Here is a 21,001-nt window from a genome sequence, read left to right as displayed (position 1 = left end):
GGAGTTTCGGAATTATAAACAAAAGTCTTAGAGATACATAAAATTGTCATCTCTCATGGAAGGTAGAAGAAAATGGAAGATCAAAGAGGAGGCTGATAATTACAATATTCGCTCATTTACGCAAGTGTTTTCAAAAAGACGTGTAATGCCTTCTATAACGAGCTATTGACCTAAATTATTTATACACGTTAATTCTAATTTGAATTTGAGAAGAATGTAACATAATTATGATTTTCTCTAGTCGCGGATCGTTAACATTTAACAAATACGAAACATCGATCATCTGGAACGATATTAATTTTAATATGCGACCTTAACAAGAACGATGTAAATTACTTTTGGCACTTACTTACAAACAGGTTACAAATGTGCAAACGGATCTAAAAAATACTGAAATTCTATATATTTGTGTATAATTTCAATAATAAAAGAAAGTAGACCCAAGAAACTGTAACGATTATAAAGAAATCACCTTAATAATCACAGTTAGCAATATACAGGGTGTTACTAAATTCTTGCGACAAAATTCGGATAATTGCTCGTATGAAATTAAGATGGGTTTTTCCTGAAACAAAATGTCCTCAGTCCACCCCTTTTCGGGATATTTTGAATTTAGTGATTAAATTTAATTTTTTTTTTCTAAAATTTTAGTGAAGCTAGAAACTTGAAACTTTGTAATTTTAGCGCATTCGCAAAGGGTCTTTTCTAAATATTCCTGTTACATTATACGGGGGTGAGATTAACAACCCTTACTATATTTCATATTAAAACCTCTTGTTCAAGATGAAGCTCTATGCGATTAGATTATAACTTGCAATCCTTGTTTTATTTGAAAATATTTTGATAATTTTATACTTTCGCAGTTCCCTCGTTTTTTGGCTTTAGAAAATCGAAAAATCATCCGATTTCGCTTAATTTTTTTTAATTTGTGTATCCGGTGGATTTATGAAAAAAAATATAGGAAATATCTCACCTAGAGATTTCATATAGTTTTATGACTTTAACTATAACTTTTTTATAAAACATCAAACGCAATTCATATACAATAAAAAAAACAAACATTTTGGCAAGGAAAATTGAAAAATGTTTGTTTATCCATTTTTTATGTTACTTAAAGATTTCATATGGTTTTCATTTTTCATAAACGGTCTAGAAAATCAAAAAATCATCTGATTTCGACGAATTTTTTTTAAAATCTTCGTTCTTATACCGAATTTATGTGAAAAAATATAGGAAATATCTCACTTAAAGATTTTATATGGTTTTATGACTTTAAATGTGGTCATAAATGCACTTCTTGAGATAGAATCATTCATAACTTTTGTGCCAAGCATCAAACGAAGTTCATATGCTTTTTTGTTAATCTTAATCTAAAAATCTAAAAATCTAAAAAAAAACAAATATTTAGAAAAATAAAAATCACATAATTATTTTTGTTTATTAATTTCTTACAAAATCAACTTTTATTGTTAATAATGGTACATAAAATTTATGTTATATATAAATTTATATAGTCAAAAATACTTATTTCTTTGGTCTACACAAAAAAAAGAATATTTGCAAAAAAAATCATATACAACTGATGATTCTTGAATGTTAAGTTACTTAAAATAATATTTATGACTTCAAAATTTGATATTTTCATGTTTAATGGCAAAAAAATATCATTTATTTGTATTTTAAACAAAAAATAGAATAACTTTTTTTTCAATTTTTTCAATCGTTTTTCGTTTTTGTTCGTTTTTTGTGTAGGTACCAATCCGCCGTAAAAACGAAAATTTAGAAAAAAAACATCGAAACCGGATGCTTTTTCTAGAGCCAAAAAACGAAGGGACCGCGCAAATATAAAATTACCAATATTTTTTATTCTCAAATTTTTTCCCACAATCAATAACTGGACGGAAAAAATACACCACAATTTATGATTTTTTTAATGAATTGAGTAGAAAACAGTAAACATACAAAATGTAATACGATAACCACCTCTAGCCACGTTCAAAGATTTGAGTCTTACGTATTTAAGTATATGGTAAGATTCAAAGTAACCCCCATAAACCGAAATCACAATCATTTAACTCTGGATATCGAGGAGGCCAATGCTGAGGCTCGGATAATTTTCGAAAAAACTGGTGTGGTGATATTCCATTCAATAGCTTAGACAGAAAATGTAGCCCAATTAAGTTATTCCCTACCAATTCATACGTTCACTGAAAAAACATTTTTAAAATGATGCTCTATAATTTCATGGGGATACTGCTAAAATGTGTCTCGTTCGTAAACAATACACTATTTAAAACTTGAGGATTTTGTCTAACTTCGTCTGTTAACAATTCACAAAATCTAAATCGTTTAGGTCTCCAGGTAAAGGGTTTTAGTCACCACATTTTAAGGGCTATATCTCGGAATAGGGGTGGGCTGAGGAAATTTTGTTATAGGAGAGACCGATCTTAATTCCATACAAGCAATCGCCTACTGAATTTTGTCGCATGAATTTAGAAACACCCAGTATATAAGAGAATAATAGAAAATACACTAATAGACGATCCAGAAAAAACTATAGAAGACTCACAACATAGATTTTGAAAAAGCATTAGACCGAGTCAATAGAAATGACTTATGAATAATTCTAGTACACAGAGATAAAAAAGAAAAACTAATAAACGGAGAACCGACGAAGAGTTATGTCAGAATAAGGCAATAAGATCAAATAGATTGGAAACGACAAAAGGTGTGAAGCAAGGATGTATACTAAGCCCATCATTATTTACCCTAGTGTTAGATGAAGGAATGAAAAGAACAAAGAGACAAATTAAATAGTATAAAGTCGGACATTGGAAAATGGAAGACATTGAAAAGGAGAAAATACATAAGATAAAATTAGAAGAATCAAATATAAAGCATGTTAAAAGCTTTAAGTACCTTGGAATCACACTAACACAAGATGGAATATTGGAACAAAAGATAAACGGGAAAGCTTGATTAGCTGGAAAATTATTCAGTAAAATTAAAACTGAGTTTCCAGCTAAAAAAAAATACGTGGACATTTTTACTGAAACAAAATATAAAGTACAGAAATGAGATTTCTAAGAAGAATTGGAAAATCAAATAAAATAGAAGAAGGAAAATTAAGATGGTTTGGCCATATTATGATAAAGGGAGAGGAATGATGAATACGGAAGATATATGAAGCACGAACTTATGAAAAAAGGAAGACCGAGGAGGAGCTGGACAGACATTGAGATGTCAGGGGAAAATCGAGGAATAAGATGGCAGGAAATAAAACAAAAGACATAGAATAGGAAAAAAAATGGAAACTGTTGTGAAATAAGGAGCCTATGTAATGGCTCAACTCCAGATGCCTCACACCTGAAAAGGCCTCAGAATTAAGTTTTAACATTATTAATGGGAAGAAACTAATAGCATGGTTAAAATGAAAATAAAATGGAAAACTGGAAAACTAAGAATAACGATTTTGTAGCAACATTTTTAGAATTTCTGGAAAAAAAAATTTTGTTGCAAAGGAAACTTTTCAAACAACTCTGATACACTGTTTCTCCGGATAGATGAATCGACTTTTGTAAATGATAAGAATTTCTCGATTCAATTTAACGCTTGCTTTAAAGCAACGCAATGATGATCTTTAGTTGCTTTATTAATTTGATGTAATGCTTCAACTGCAACGTTTTCTTTATGAATTTATTAATGTTACAATCTGATCATATAATTCGATCAAAGAGTAATTTTTGTCTAACTTGAATTAATAGATGAGACTTGAATAACTAAAGTCTACTCTCTTGTAAACCTTACGTTCTGTTACACCCAACGTGTAACATAACAAAAACTATTAGGGTTGTTAAAACAATTTTTTAATGTAAGAAAATTCCTGAAGATATAAGTTAGTTGAATGCATTAATGAGACAGTCCAGTCGTCTAAATGAATTTATTCAAAAAAAGACACGTACATCATGTCAGAACTGAAATATAGGGTTGCTGTTTAAGTTGTTTACAGATAAATGAAACATTAATATTCGTCAAAAAATGGAATTGGATCGTGCGATGATTTTCTATGATTTTAGACGTGGATTGAATCAATAGTAATGTACCGATCAATTCGCTTTGACTTTTGGTGATGAAGCAGAAGCACTATCTCGAGCTACAGTGTTTTGCTGGTTTTTCTAATTGAATCGTAGTCCCGCTTCGATAAAGAATGAATTTCGTGAAGGTCGTTTGGCTATCGAAAATATTTGTTCGCGTTAGATACCCCATAATTTGACAATCGCTTTAAAAAAAGCTGGCGTCGGTTGGTGCAAATAAACGCTGAAAAAAATTCAATCGCAGTGCTTCAAAAGGCGTCTATAAGATCATGACAGGCGACGAATCATGGATCTATACATATCAACCCGAAACTAAACAATAATAGACTGTATGGGTCCAAATCCAACAAACGTTGTTCGCGCACAAGGTTCTTCGGAATAACTGGACATGTCACCACCGTTCCGAGCAACTTAGAACGGTCAATTCTGAATGGTACACCAGCATTTTTTTGCCAGAAGTGTTCGACAACATCAGGGAAACCAATCGCAGAAGACAAATCACATTCCACCACGACAATACGAGCTTTTACAAATCAGTTCAAACTAACAGTCAAAACATCGAATTGACGGGTGATGCACAGTCCTTGTTTGGTACCCAATTATTTCTTCTTATTCCCACAGATAAAAAAATAAATGGTGAAATCAACGTATTTTACGTCTGGAAAAGCAATAAAGCCATATCCAATCCTCGTGTGTAGCTGTCACAAAACAACTGGACGTAATTAAAAAAAAATTGTTATATATTGTTAATGAGATAACATAATTTTCTATTATATTCTTAAAAATACAAGTGACTCTCAAGAAATAAAAGATTTATCAATTAACAATCGGAATTTCGAGTAAATTTTCACATCTATGATATCTAAGATTCATTTAACAAATTGCTATATCTAAATCAATTTGATTGTCGCCGAAATATGAATTATATGATAGAAGTACAATGTACTTTAGTAATTAGTTTTATTCATCAAAGTAAATGAACGAATAATCAGATCTTTGACCCGAAATAAATCTAACCTAGAAATCGAGTTCCTTCAATTCTTCTAAAGGCACGTTTGCCCGTCGCGCTCGCGACAAAAAGAAGAAAAAAAACTGACGACACGGGTTTGTGTATGTACGTGCGTGTTAAAGAATGAAATTCAACTTCTACGTGCACACGAATTGTTCGATAGTCTCTCTTTTACTTAGTAAAACGTGCTCGTAGAGTAATTGGAGATTATTGAGACACCTACAACTTAACACCAATCCAGCACCTGCTCTTGCATGTCATTTTGTATCAGTGGCGAAGATAAAAGTAGTTTCTCTAAAAAAACATATCGGAATTTGTTTACTTTATATCTAGACACTACTGTATGTTTATTTAATACACTTTTCAATCAATCTACTACATTTAAATAAATAAGTTTCTCTTAGTAAATTATTCATGCCAATTACATCCACGAATTTATGTACCATACTTTGAATTTGTGTAACATACTTGTGAAAGTAGTCGACGTACGAGGATTGTACCAAAACTAAGGTTTCCAATGAGCTATAGGATCGAGTAAAGGTGCTGATCTGACAACAGCACCGCGCGTAGTGATTCCATCCACTTTCGAGCCCATTCGAGTTCGCTCGGCAGCCGACAGAGATGAAAGTATCGATCTCCGCTCACTCCAAATGCAAACTTCCAGCAGTAATCCCATTTCCCCAAGCAAGGAAGTTATCGCCTGTAGAAACCCATCGGCATTTGACTGAGGTTTATGCTGAGGAATAGATATCCGTTCCTCACGTCCGCAAATGCCACAGTGCTTTTACTGATCGTCGCACGGAGGTTCACGATGAAGCTCGTCGATTTCGGATGAGTTTGTCCGTAAGATCAAGATCAGGTTACTATACGTGAAATTGTCGAACGCATTCCTGAAGCTTCCCGCGGCATAATTAAAGGAAGGAGGGTTGAAAAATGGAGACTGCTTTCAAGGAATATCAAAAGATATTATTTGGAGTAATGCGAAGTGACAACTTTACAGAATGTGAAACACGAATATGAACAAATTATAACAGGAGAATAAGGAATCATGGAAAGATGGAGACGATGTTTGAAACAATATGTTGGAAGGAAAAGAAAGAACAACAGAAGGAGAAGTAAACAGGAAACAGTTCTGCTAAACCTAAATGGACACGATAATAGACAGTATATAATACAGGAAGAAATAACAGAAACGATTTAAAAAATGAAGACAGGATAAGACTGCATAACAGTTGACTTACTGAGAGCAGGTAATGAAGAGGAGAAAGAGAGAATAAGGAATCATGGAAAGATGGAGAATATACGTTACAAGATACGAAATCCAAATAGAGGATTTATAGATGCGAACTGTATAATAGTCCAAGTTCCGGAATACCCTCTATATGTTGTTTATGAGTCAGTAGTCCTTCATAAAACTTACCATGATTGTGTAAAGACAGTGAGAGGGAAGGAAGAATACTATTGTAGGGTACGACATCTGGTTCAGATTTAATTTTGTGTAAATCTGATCCCAATAAGTCCTGAAACAGAAAAATAATCATTAGTCAAATATTCCTGCAGAAAAAGTGGCTTAAATGTTTAGTGGTTACATCTAACGCAAAACTTACGGATATTTTAAATAATATTACAAAATAATCTAAATATTTCTTATAATTTTCATATATGTACCTGAGGTAATACACGTTATCGGTCTGATATGGGTCTTATACAACTTATGGTTATAAAAGACCCATATCAAATCGATAACTTGTATTAGTTCACAACTTATGGTTATGAAAATAATAATATAAAAATAAATAAATTACGTATGTGAGTAAAAAGCATTGTGTATAAATCCACTTCACCAAGAAAAACATTGAATCATCTTCACATGATGATATTGTTTACTAAACTAAAAAACACGTTGTTTCGAAGCAATTCTTTCCAAAGTGGTCCAGGTGCGCCCCAGAGGTCCACGGGAAGCTCTACAGCAGGAATTTTCTTAAATTTTCATAGTGAGATCTGATTTTTTGACGAGTTGATTATATGGTGTAAATATATCAATTAAAATTAGTATTTTGAAAGTAGATTACGAGGAAAAAAAGTAGATGCACCTTGTGCGTCTCACACCAAACAAAACTGCTCCAACTAATTAGACATACTGTCACCTAAGACCCCATGGCCATCACGAACGATCCGGAGTAACGCTGGTGCATGGAGGAGGATGAAACCGCAGACCACGTCATCTGTGAATGTCTAGCATTCAAACGAGCGCTATTTAAACACATGGACAAGCCTCACATTTTGCCTAATAACATCAAAGGGTTCAAGCCAAAGCGCCTGATCGGCTTATCAAAGGACATCGACCTTTGTATGTGTTTAACAGCCTCTTGCCGCTCACAATGTAGCTAAGAAACTCAAACCTAATGACAACACATAGTAAACAGAATTTGTTGAATAGATTATTGAGGATCAACATGCAATTTTTCGCTTTGATGGATTTGTTGATCGCCAAGATTGCCGGAGTTCTGAGAATGTAATTCTCGAAAAACAAATGCATCCATAACGTGTCACTGTTTGGTGTGTATTATGGGCATATAATTGGACAATACTATTTTGAAACTGTTGTTAATATTGATGTGGGTTTCAACAAGACAGTGCCACATCCCATAGAGTCAATGTAACACTTCAAATATGAGACATTTCAATGGCGTGTACTTCCTCGTTCCGATTATCACAATTGGCACCCTAGATCGTGTGATTTAACACCCCCAACTATTTTTGCCTGGAGGAACAACTTGTGACCTGATTGCGTCATATCCAAATCGTGCTTTGATCGGACAACAGCTAAGTTTCACATATTTCAACGTAATTCGTGTGAGATACATCCTATTCAATTTATTAATTAATATTGTGAAAGTTACAACATAATAATTGATAATTTCGTATATTTACATGAACAGATAATCATAATAAGTGGTATAATAATATTGTGTACAGAAAGTGTCAAAACATTAATATTTCCAAAATAAATTTTGAATTATTAATAGAGTTATAAACTAGTAGAGCGTTGACAAGTAACGGGCCAGAAATTAATTTGAAACGCCTCTTGTTTCCGGTTTCAGAAATTCAAAATGCACTTTATATTTTTTTATGTATATATCTATATTGTGATTATTTATTTCTAACTTATTATTATTATCAATCTAATTCAAGTAACGATATAAAGACGATGTTTTCGTTAGTATTTAAACATAAACAACTATTTTTATCATGAAGTATTCTTCTTCTTCTCTATTGGCCTTTTACCTAACGATATACATCCAGGATCTGTATTCTGCTAGTTACCAGCTTATTTGAAGAGTGTACCATGTGGTACGTATAAAGATCTGCTTCATGCCCTTCAAAATGGGAATAGGTTACTACAAAAGGGAGCAGATAAAGACTCTTATCGTCCTGTGGTGTATCCAGAGAGTTGCACCGGGAGAGTACGATAAAAAAAACTTTTTTTTCTATTTCTGGAAGTGAACAACAAAAAAAATAGCTTTAGAAAGTAGCTCCTATGGAAGTAAAAGTATGGTCTACGATTCTAATACAATTATAAGCTAAGCCATGCATTACATAATTGGATATAAGCGCCTACTGTCTACTCAAAGTGTTAAGCCATTTCGCATCAGATATTTGACTAAAAGCTCAACTGATTTTGACCTTGGAACCAAAAGCAACGAATAGATATTAATGGGGCCTTTATTATACTTAAGCAGTTCTTTGTACAATTCGTCGCTTTGATATGATCTAATTGTGCATCTAAGAAAAGTGTAGTTCAAGTCTCCAAATTGTCCACAGTCACAGTAAGGATCTTCATTAGCTTTTATTTTATATAGATGTTGTGGAGTGCCACAATGTGTTGATCTCATTCTATTTAGCATTGTTAAACCATGGAATTTTCCTAGGTGTATTTTCTATAGAGGAGAAATTTCTTACTTTAATTTTGCTCTCATTTCGATAAAATTAAGTCCAATTTTTCCACAATTCTTCTTTTCTAGTCGCGCCTGACAGATAGCGAGAGCTGGCAATAAATTCTTGGCCACAATTTTTGCTACTTCTTCAGCTAGATCTGAACTTACTTCTAGAATAGCTTCATTCAGTAAAACGCCATTTTAAATTAATTGAAATGCATGTAACATGCAAATGGATGCTCACTTGAACAGTGTAAACGCCCAATGGTAGTGTTTGGACATAATATTTTCCCATTTAAAATTATTTAAATTCAAACTCACCCCCGGTGCGAGTTAGTCATTTAGTTGAAGTATACTTATATTTACCCTCCATTAACTTATCCTCTCGGATTACTAAATTTTTATCTTATATTAATATGGCTGTGAAGAATCATAAATTTAACTACTTAAATTCAAGGTTTATTGTATTCATTGAGATTTATGGTACACGATCCTAATGGGGACCCACATCATAGATGATTGATTCCGGTTGTCCCTTGGACGCTTGAGTTCCGTTAAGGTATCAAATTACATACTTTATTTTGTATCGATGTGACCTTTCATATTATTTAAGAGCGGTATGTAAACAGATAGTTGTCTTAATATTCTAGCGTTCGTTCGAGTATGATCGTCGGATTATTGAAACCACGTTTAACTACTTATTTTATTATTTAGTTAATAGTTTTGATATTTTAATACAACGAATATCGTCAACCATAATTATCTCGAAGATACTTCTCTTTACCATCATTTTTGACAATAAAATTTTGGAAAGGTTTTTGAAAATATTCTTTCTATCTACTCGACATCCATGGTGAGTTTAATTAATAATATTGAGTTTGATTAACCCAAATATAATATTCACAAATTTAACGACGTTTCTCGGTTAGTGATATCTAACTAGACGCTCACGATGATTCTTAATAAAAACTAATAGAAATATTTGTTAGTTTTTATCGGTGCTTCGTATTATTTTTTTCTGCGAACTCAAAATCATTAAGCGATAAAATGTGTTTATCAGAAAATTTGAGATTTTCATCGAAACGATATCTCAGTAAATTATTTATATTGCCAATTGTTCATCAGGACAATTAAACTAACTAGAAATAAAAACAACTAAGTAATGATTAGATTTCAAGTATACTCTTTTGAAAATTTGAAAGTTTTCAGGAACTGATTTAATCTTTCCGTCTTGGTGGTTAGTGTCACTAACCAGCTATTTCTGATCCTAGTCTAACCTAACCTAACCTACTGATTTTTTATAATGAAATTTACGCCATCTAGCGTCTATACTAATGAATTTCGGCTGAACTTCCGAAAAACGCCAATGAAATTTTACAGGCGACGTCGATATTTTTGAAATTCCCGCGTCCTCGCAAGGTCGAAAATCGCGGTCATTTCGTGCGCAGGTAAGTAGGATCAGAAATATCCGCCATTCTGCTCGTTCATTGAATTAGAGGTAAATAAAATATTGCAAGTTCAAAACATTTTTTGTGGTTTGGTTTTTTGGGTTAAAATTAAAAGGAATACTTTCAAAAATAATTCGATTATCGTATTCAAAGTAATGGACCCAAGATTTCGAAAATAATTTTCACGTGATTCTTAGAACCATTTTTGTTATTATTACAACTTTTTCCTAAAGCTGTAATATAATCCGTTCCCGCAATATGGCCGAAGAACGTCCTTGGATACAAAAAGAAATTTATGAATCCTGGACAATTTAATCAAGATAATCACATGTTTTTATCAAATAAGTATATTGTCGTCAGTCTGAAAGTAGGTCAAAATCGGGGCCAAAAAGTCATTCACAAACCTACGGGTGAATCTAATAAAAGCGTGAAGAAAATTTGAAAAGCTTCAAAAAACCGTAACAAATTTATTTATTCACTGTACAGAATACTTAGTAATCAATGTGTTACTTTATGATTTTATATTTTTTTTTTTTGTAAAATAATTAGAATTGACCGATTTAGACCACCTGTATATAAAATGACGAATAAAAGTCGATCGAGTCCAAGTTGCAAAATTACGATTTCGTTGTTCTACTTGTCGGATTCTTAGCAAAACTCACGTTCTGCTGAATTTGCAATATTTCTATTTCTGCTTGCTTCTAATATGTCATGGATGACCTCGTACAAGCTACACTTTACTCACGTTTACAAATGAACCCGAAATTCATAAGGGAGCTTGCACGTGTCTTATAGTAAATCAGATCCGTTTATTTATTATTTTAAAACTTGATGAACACTACAACGCGTTCAAATAATACAATGTGTTGCTTTTAAGATGAAGACATTGACTTATTTTCTGTTTCATTAAGTTGTTATTTAGTGTGCTTTGAAAATTCATAATTTAACATGTTAACATGTTAATCATTTATTAGTCTAACATATTCAAAAATATCAATAAAACATACATAAAACATTTATTTAATAAATTAAACGTTGTTTTAAACGTTTTAATACTGTCTAATAGTTTAATATGTGATACTCCTATATGGATAGTTTCTATAAATGGAAGCTGATAACAATTTCTCTATTCTCCGAGGTTGCAGCTCGATTCTGCGCATTCTCAAGCATGCGCAGTATAGATGAAGTGTCTCGAACGAGGGAGAAAATGAATATTGTCAACACCGTAACGTATAGACGTTTTTTCCCATAAAAACTCTCCACATGGGAGTTTTACATATATGAGTTTATTAGAAACTTGACCTAAAATATTATACATCAAAAGTGGTTTGTTTGTTTATTATACTCATATTTGATTAGTTTAGATTTGGAAATATTCGTCATACAATGGATGCTTTCCAAGATTTAGAAGATTTGTTTGATAAGGAAATATAGCTAATTCCAGAAAAACGAGCTTATTTCGTCAATTTTTGGTCCCATGATGATTTTTTTCCTTTCCTATCAATTATTTTCAATATAAACACAACTTTCTCCATCTAGTGACTACTTCAACATTAACCTTAACAAAACACGTGCAAATATGTATAATCAAATATGTATAATTAAGCACAGTATACACTATACTGCGCATGCTTCATGTGCGCAAAATATGCGCAGAACTAACTGCAGCGCCCAGAGGAGAGAGAGAACGATACATTATTTCTTTCACATATATGACTAAACTTTTAAATTGACAGTTGTGACTGCCTAATAACTTATTTGGCAAATGACTCAATTAATTTATCAGAAGAAGAAGAAACCGAATTTTTGGTTATTCGGTAAATAATAGGTAGTAGGGACTTTATTATGAAGTGAAGAAACTTCGCCCTATTCAATTTAAAATTAAATATCGGCCTAATTATCAGAATACTTTACTGGGACCAGTAAAAACTATTTATTTTTACTATGCACGGAAATCATTTGATTGCAATCATTAATGTAGTAGTAATAAATATCAAGGAACTCAATTTTACAATTTATTTCAAAATTTGCAAATTACATTACTAATAAAATAATAAAACTTTTCTTTAATGCAGTATCCCACCTTATTTGGAGCTATGAAATATGTGTGGAGCTTTTTATTCTTCTTATTTATCTTTTTGCTTACAACATACTAGGTTATAATTTTGTGATAAAAGTCGAAAATATTTTTACAAAAACTTCTTATTCGCAGATAGCGACATTGTTAATCACAATCAAATGTCAGTACTAACAATTAACAAAAAATTTTCAACAAAACTCTCAGTATTATAATGTATTTAGAAACCTGAACTCCAGCTATAGTACCACCTCATTGAAGGTCTGCCTACAGGTCTGAGTGTGTTCGGTCTCTGAGTTTTAGCTCACTTTGCCCAATCCTCCAGAACCTTTGTCGTGCCCTGACCCATCTCACCATATCCTGTACGCCCAACACTTCTCTTATCTCATCACTCCTTATTCGGTCCGTGAGGGTGACTCCCTTGATGGTTCGCAGTATTTTCATCTCTGTGGTTCTCATTATTCTTTTTGTTTTTGATGTCTCCGCTCTAGTTTCTGAGAATAGGTCTCGCACACGTTTTATAGATTCTGGTCTTTCTCTGTAAGCTCATCGCTTTGTTTCTCCACACTATATCTCTCAGACAGCCGCTGACTTTTGATGCCTTCATCGCTTGTGTTCGTGCCTCCTCTGTCAGGTTTCATTCACTAGATATCCCAGGTAATTGAATCTTGATACCTGCTGTATTATTTAGCTATTTTTTGATATTACCATTGATTGTGTCTTGTTGACTGAGATGCTCATATTAAATTTTTCGGCAGAAATTTTCATCTTCATTTTCTGCATAAAACAATACCTGCAATCCTGCATTGACTTTGTTAACTTTTTCGGTAATTTGATCCATTATGATGTTAAATAGGGTTGGGCTAAAACTGTCTCCCTGCCGAACGCCAGTATTAATTTGAACCTCTTCAGAGAGTCCTACCTTAGTTTTAATTCTGGTTCCGGTATAAAGTGTTTTGATGACTCGTTGGTACTTGAGAAGAAAAAAGAAGAAGATTGTGATTGAGAAGAAGAGAATAAAAAGCTTGTAGGAACAGTGAGAAGAAGCTTACGGTTGAGATACGATAAAAAAAGTTGAAATACAATATAGAGATCATAATATGATGATAAAGGAGTAGGGAGTTTACGTGAAATTGAATGGAGAAGACTGATGATGTGATACGAAAAGAGAATCCGTTTAAATTCTTGTTGATTTTTGAATTCTTATATATTTCTTTTATAAAAAAAACTGTGATTAAACCAATAAAAAAATTACTAATAATCGTCACAAAGTGAGTTTGAAACGGAAAGTTTGTACTAAGAATTTTTCGAAAATATGTAATACTACATTAGTATTTTTTTAAATTATTTTCTGAATAGTGGTTAGCAAACTTTACATCGTATATGATACTATGACTGCAATATATGTATGTTTGAACAAATCCCAAGTTAATTCACCTAAATCCACACCTGGAATTAAAAAATTCCTAAAATTTAATCAGGATCAATGACTCCTAATCACGTCTCCCAGGCGTATTCTATCAAATGCTTTGGTGAAGTCAACAAAACAGACAAACATGGGTTTATTGAATTCTATCGACTTTTCCACCAACTGACGAACTATGAATATTGCGTCCACTGTTGATCTATTAGACCTGAATCCTGAATCCCAGTTTTAAATCTCTTTATTTATTTTCTAATAATTAACTTATAAAATATAAAACATAGATCTTTTGTAAAGTCTTAGGTACCTAGTAATTTAAGAATAAATTAACTTTTTAATGAAGTTTCTAGTTACACTAAAGTAGCAATGGCACAAAATCAGTCTCAAAGTTTGGTAAAATGTTATGTACATATATAAGTTTCTATACAATATAAAAAATATGATTAAATTGAAATTAAATTTGAAAAATGAGGTAAATTATCATAATAATTATGATCTATCCATCATCTGTATACCACGGAGCTCTTATATTAATCATTGTCAGATCACCTGCCCTTTTTCCAGGTCCGATTGACTTGTAAGAAAGAAATGCTGTCTTAAAATCTTTGAATCACAATTTTGGTTGGATTTGGTTTGTCTTGAAAGACCCATACAGTAGATTTTTGTCTAATTTCGGGTACATGTGCACAGATCCACGATTCGTCGGCTGTCATGATTTTATAGACGTTTTTTGAAGCACCTAGATTGAATTTTTTCAGTATTTCTTAGCACAAATCAACAAGAGTTTTTTTTTTGAACGATTTTTAAATTATGCGGTATCTAACGCAAACCAATATCTTCGGCAGCCAAACCTTCATGTAATATTGAATGTATTCGTGTGGAAGTGATGCCCAGGTATGCCTCAATCCCACAGTATGTCACATGACGCACAATTTCGGAGGACCTTCACGAAATTCATTCTTTAGCTAAGTGCGACCACGATTCAATTAGAAAAACCAACGAAATACTGTAGCTCGAGATGGTGCTTCATCACCAAAAGTCAAAGCGAATTGATCGGTACATTGCTATTGATTCAATCCACGTCGAAAGTCATAGAAAATCATCGCAAGAATTAATTCCATTTTTTGACAAATATTAATGTTTCATTTATCTGTAAATAACTCAAATAGCACTCGCATGAAAAACGTTCACCATTACAAATGTCAAACTTTATGATGGCAATGTCAGATTTGACATATTGACATCAGTGTTGCCATATCTCAAAACTTAGATAGCAAACCCCGTACAATTTATGATTTTTATCTTTAGCAGAACTCTATAATATAAAGTTGCTACCGGTATTAAATTCAAGAACAATGAGTCATATAATTTAACGAGACGCTTAATTGTTTAGCAAAATAGTGACTTGAAATGGGACTATTGTTTAAACAATTAAACGCTTTATTTGGCCAACACATAAATCATTCAAAATAGGTACTTAATATTTTAATATGCGACCGTTTTGTACCTTGTTTCTCTAATTTATTGGATGCAAAAATTCTTTTCTTATCATCAATATATTTATTAACTACCGACTGTGTTGAAAAAATCTGATTTGAACAGATTATTCTTCATACCGTACATAAATTATTCCTTTCTTTAATTAGATAGAGATTATAACTCATACAGGATTAAAGTATAAACTTACATCTCGACTGTTTAAACATATATGGGAAAAAACGTCTCTGAGTTCTGAAGTTCTAATAGACGAATGGGGTACAAAAAGGTCTCAGTTCACGTCTGATACTCTGTTTAAACCAAACGCCCTTATAGGCAGTTACATTTTACTCGTCTATTTACGTTTTATAATATAATATTCAGTTGTAGCAAGTTAAAATTGTCGGCAAGGGTTTTTATAATCTGCAATTGATATTGGAAGAACTATAAATTGTAATTTTTGAGTCTTTCGACTCAAAAAGTTGCCGGTCATTGGTCTAGGCCATACGCAACTGACCTATAGCTACTCATTCGATGATAAACCTGAAGCCAAATGTGACAATTGAAATTGTAAATTGACTATAAAGCAAATAATCGCAGAATATCTATCAATATAAACAACCAAAAGAAATTTGAATCGCTAATAATCATCATTTGGTTCGTGCGAATTTTGGGATTAAAAGCACTTTTCTTCTCAAGTTGAAATCACCTAGATGCCACTGGAACTGGAGTTATTTAATTAATTATTTCGTTCAGTTTTTCCCTACTGTATACTTTCATTGTTCTCCGAGCAAGTTGTTTATCTTCTGATACTCAAATTACTTACAACTAATTTAATCAACTTCTCGTGTCATTTAAACAGCTTACCGCTGATAAACATGTTAAATGATTTTCTCCAGTGGAAGACTATCAGTTATATTTCTCGGTAACTGTTAGGTTTGTAGTCTTACCATGTCAACGATCTATATCCTCGACGAATATTGAATTACAGTTACAGCTGATAAACATGATTTCGAGTCAGCAGTTGGACGTTTATATACCTATAGCAACGAGGGTTTTCTGAAAAGTTTCCAGCCTAACAAAGAATCAAGACATTTTAATCCATGATCATTTTTATTTTTATATAAGCTTGTTCTAGCAATTCTCCATCCTTAGAAATAATAATTCTCGTCTTTCTCCTCAAAATAGTGGAAATTTCAGGATAATAAATATGAAAAAGTCGCCGGGGGCCAGATCTGATGGATACGTTGGATGGTTAACCAACTCAAAGAAGTGCAATTTGTGAATTTTAGCCAACGCTATAACCGAGTAGTTATAGCCTTGTTAGTCTAGTGGTAGATTCAGATTTATCTATTAGTTATGAACTGGTGAAAAATAGATAGATTTTTCTTAAACTGCTTCAATGGGAAATGTTCATTCGAATCTGTTTTCAGTCCAAAGTGAGCAAAAGCTAATAGCAGACAGTCTTTAACTCATTAAAGTTTAACTGAGCTGAAATTTCTCTCCGATTTAACAGAAGAACTTGGTACGCAAAAAAATTTTGAGGCTAATTCTTGTATAGAATTTAATTAACAAATATTGACCTAGAAACAAGAAACATAAAACTTACTGGTTCATCTGAATAAAATAAACAAATTACTTTCAAAAATAATAATGCATTAACATCTTTGGGCAGATTTTGTCTATCTAAGAATTGTCTTCGTACGATAATTGTGTTAGCAACATAATGTTTTTATGTTACATTTTTGCAGCCTTAAATCCGAAAAGAACTGATTCGGTAAAATTATTTAACACAGCTGATTAACTTCCTTCAGCTCTTCGATTTGTTTCTAAAGCTTTGACTAATTGATTCATTTCCTGCTCTCTAAAAAACAAGAAGCCTGATTAGCATTTTGCAAGTTTCCGATTTATGTAAGAATTAGCCTCAAAGTATTCATGCATCCAGGCTCATCTGTTGAATCGGAAAGAAAGTTTGACACAGTGAAAGAAGATGTAGGATCAACGCAAAATATGTTGATATTTGTTTAACTATTTGAATAAAAGAAAATGTTAAATTCCAAACATTGATCAAGATTTTATACACCTTACATAAAATTGCAAATAACGTAATTAAATATCAAACTATCGATTGTTTACAAGTGGAACATCGACTAAATCGATAGTGCCCACTATCGATAGCTTCGTATCACTAGATTGAATGACTACGAGCGTTCGGGATGGTAAAAACTGCGAAACCTGGCAGCGAAATCTTCATCACCATCAGCGCGTCGGACCAATTTGGACATTTGAATGAACGTTTCCCGGGCCTTATTGACGTGGTTTAAGTAAAATATCACTATTTTTGCGTTAATTCTAGCACCACACTCCCGAAAAGAAAAACCAGTCAATAGAGTGGATTACAAAGAGTGAACCTGGTTTCCTAAGCCGAAAAAGTGTTGGTGGGCATTTTTTTAAGATAGTAATGGGATTGTGTTCATCGATTAGGTAGAGTTTGCATATAAATTAGAGATTAAAAAGAATAAACATGTTTTTAGCAATAATCAAACTAAAAAGTAAAAAAAGTCAGTGATAAATATATAGGTTAAACTAAAAAAAGCGTGCTGAAAAGCGACCGCATTTGTAGAAAAAAGAAGTGCGTTTCCATTAGGATAATGCACCTTGTCACGATTCGGTTATAAACAGGGCTAGCGTTCACAAATTGCACTTCGAGTTGGTTAACCATCCAACGTATCCACCTGATCTGGCCCCCGGCAATCTTTCATATTTTCTAACCTTAAATTACCACTTTCAGACGAAGAGTTATTACGTAAGAGGATGATCCCAGAATCGTCAAGTTCCTCAAAATAGCTATTAACTGCTGACATCATCTCTTCATTGTTGGAAAATCCATGACCACGAAGCCATTTTTTCAAGTCTGGAAACAGAAAATAATCCTAGGGGGCTAAATCTGGCGAATAAGGTAGCAATTCAAACTTCAATTCATTAATTTTAGCCATTGTAATATTGGATGTGTGAGCTGGTGCATTGTCTTGATGAAACAACACTTTCTTCTTAGTCAAATGCTGCCGTTCAAGCTTGATTTCTTCACTCAAACATTGCAATAAGTTCTTATAATACTCGCCGTTGATAGTTTTTATATTTTCAAGGCAATCAATGAAAATTATCCCTCGCGCATCCCTTTTCAGTATTTTGTTTTGATTTTCCTTTTGTTTTCATCTTCACGGCGCTATTTTTGTACCATTGTGAGGAAACGCGTCGCCAATATTGCACACAGCTTTCTCATGACCAAATTTTCAGTTGATATGGGATGTACCGCACTTTCAGTCTACGATCCAATACCGCTTCTTGGTGGATTTTTTTCAACATTTCGGAGTCGTCACCTCATTTGGTTAGGTGTCCACTGCGATGCTGGCCTTCGCAGGTCATATTGCCTCGTTTAAACTCTGGAGAGCAGTCTCGTCCAGAGTAGAAACTAGTTCAGCTTTTTTATTGATTGTGATAATGCCTTTGAAATAAAAGTTTTGTATCACATTTCGATGGACAATTTTTTTACAATTTTCACTGAAAACATTCACTATCGATGGCTGTCGAAGCAACGTGAAGTCTTTAAACTTATATCATACACTGTATAGATTGTGTACTTTCTAATACAGTGGTTTTTCCAAGTAACTACCGCCATCTCTAGATCATGCCTGGTACTTCTGGAACCATCCTTGTAAAGGTTATTTCGAAGAGAAACACGACAATTGTTATTTGAAAAGTGTTGAGACTTAAAAATAGACAATGTTGATAAATTAAAATAAAATGGTTCTTTGTTAGATCGGAAACTTCTCAAACAACCCTCGTAGTCCACTGAATATAGTGGTGAATAACAAGTTTTATTAAAATCAAATAATTACTTCTTTTTTTACTAGCTTTAAAAGAATTTAGCTTCAATAAAACTTTTGCGAGATGATGGGTCATTGCACAATGCACATTAGCTGCAATTTTTTTATAGATTCTGCAGTATTAAATCTTTGGTCGAATTTCTTAGAATGCTGCTTTTTCTTGGATGTATTGTGAAACTTTTGCAATATAATGTTTTTACACCTGCGACAGATGTTTGAACATTTATAATGTTAACTACAAGTTCAGTGAACTTAAAAGTTAGTAAGCAGTTTTCGTAAACAAATTCCAATCAAAGTCGAATAATTTTGCAGAGATTGTTGATACTTTCTAAAAATGTACTTCAAAATTAAATTCTTTTTATCGTTCTTACATATAAAACAAAAATCAAATTATTATAAGATTGCAAAATGTGAAAATTTTAAAAAAATTGTAGGTAACTTGTGTTATTTAAAAAAATATTTATTAACGTTTATTCCATAATCATTGCTGTCGTTTTCTTCCAGTTAAGTAATCAAGTATTCAAATGCAACATTTAGATTTAGGTGAGAATCTTCTGTTTAATTTAATATCGCCATTATTTTGGATCGAGAAGAACTGGAAGTTGTACTCGCTTTGGACGTCATCCATTCCATGGGATTTGTTCATAGGGACGTCAAGCCGGATAACATACTTTTGAAAAAATACTTAAAATTGGCAGATTTCGGTACTTGTATGAGAATGGACGAAGGAGGTTTTGTTATATTGAATAACGTAGTCGGAATTTCGGATTATATTTCACCAGAAGTATTGAAAAACCACGGGAAGAGATTTATGGAAGTTAATGCGATTGGTGGTCGTGATCATGTATTAAGAAAATAATTTATCGTTGTCCGACGAGAAAAATTTTGGAAAAAAATATATTTATTTTTTGACGTAATCTCCTTTTACCTCCATATACTTTTCCTATTCATTATGGAAAATATTTGACCAACAGCCATTTCAACAAGTCTGGAAGCAGAAAAAAATCAGAGTGGGCTGAATCTGGCGTATATGGTGGATGAGGTAGTAATTCCAACTTTAATTCATTAATTTTGGCCATTGCAATAACGGATGTGTGAGCTGGTGCGTTATATTGATGAATCAACACTTTCTTCTTAGCCAAATGCGACCGTTTTTGCTTGATTTCTTTGCTCAAACGTTGCACAATACTCGTCATTTACAATTTTTCCTTTTTCTATATAGTCAATGAGAATTATTCAATGCACATCCCAAAAAACCGACGAAAGGTCATTGCCTTCTTTGTAGCCGATTCCCTCTTTTCAGTCTTTTGCTTTGGATGTAACGTGATGGACCCACGTTTCATCCATGGTAATGAAACGGCTTTATTTCGGTGTTTCAGCGAGTGTTCTTAAACCAAAATGAAGTCTCTATCTTGAATAGAGCCTGAGATATTGAGAATAGAACGTGTGTATGTGAAAAAAATCCATAAGTAATGTACAGGGGGAAATCGCATTTGAGTATAACTTGAGAATGGTGAAAATTAGATGAAATCCGATGGTTGATGACTGATCTGTGCATCAATACCTTTCATTGAAAAAAAAAAATTAAGCAAATCGGTTGGGTAGAACGCCTGAACGGACTCGGAATGAAAATCATCAATTTTTTTAAT

General features: G+C 32.8%; 1 protein-coding gene across 1 annotated transcript in view; it reads right to left on the bottom strand.

Annotated features, from left to right (window-relative positions):
* LOC130453255 (forkhead box protein L2-like) overlaps positions 1-21,001 on the bottom strand; it is an 80,001-nt gene that overhangs the window by 44,971 nt on the left and 14,029 nt on the right. Inside the window, exon 2 of the mRNA XM_056792892.1 lies at positions 6,524-6,623. Coding sequence (XP_056648870.1) covers positions 6,524-6,623 — 100 coding nt within the window. The remainder of the gene's footprint in view (positions 1-6,523; positions 6,624-21,001) is intronic.

This window comes from Diorhabda sublineata, chromosome 2 (genome assembly GCF_026230105.1).
Source record: "Diorhabda sublineata isolate icDioSubl1.1 chromosome 2, icDioSubl1.1, whole genome shotgun sequence".
In the NCBI taxonomy this organism is placed as follows: domain Eukaryota; kingdom Metazoa; phylum Arthropoda; class Insecta; order Coleoptera; family Chrysomelidae; genus Diorhabda; species Diorhabda sublineata.
The sequence above is the reverse complement of the archived record's forward strand: the minus strand, read 5'-3'. Positions and strand labels throughout refer to the sequence as shown.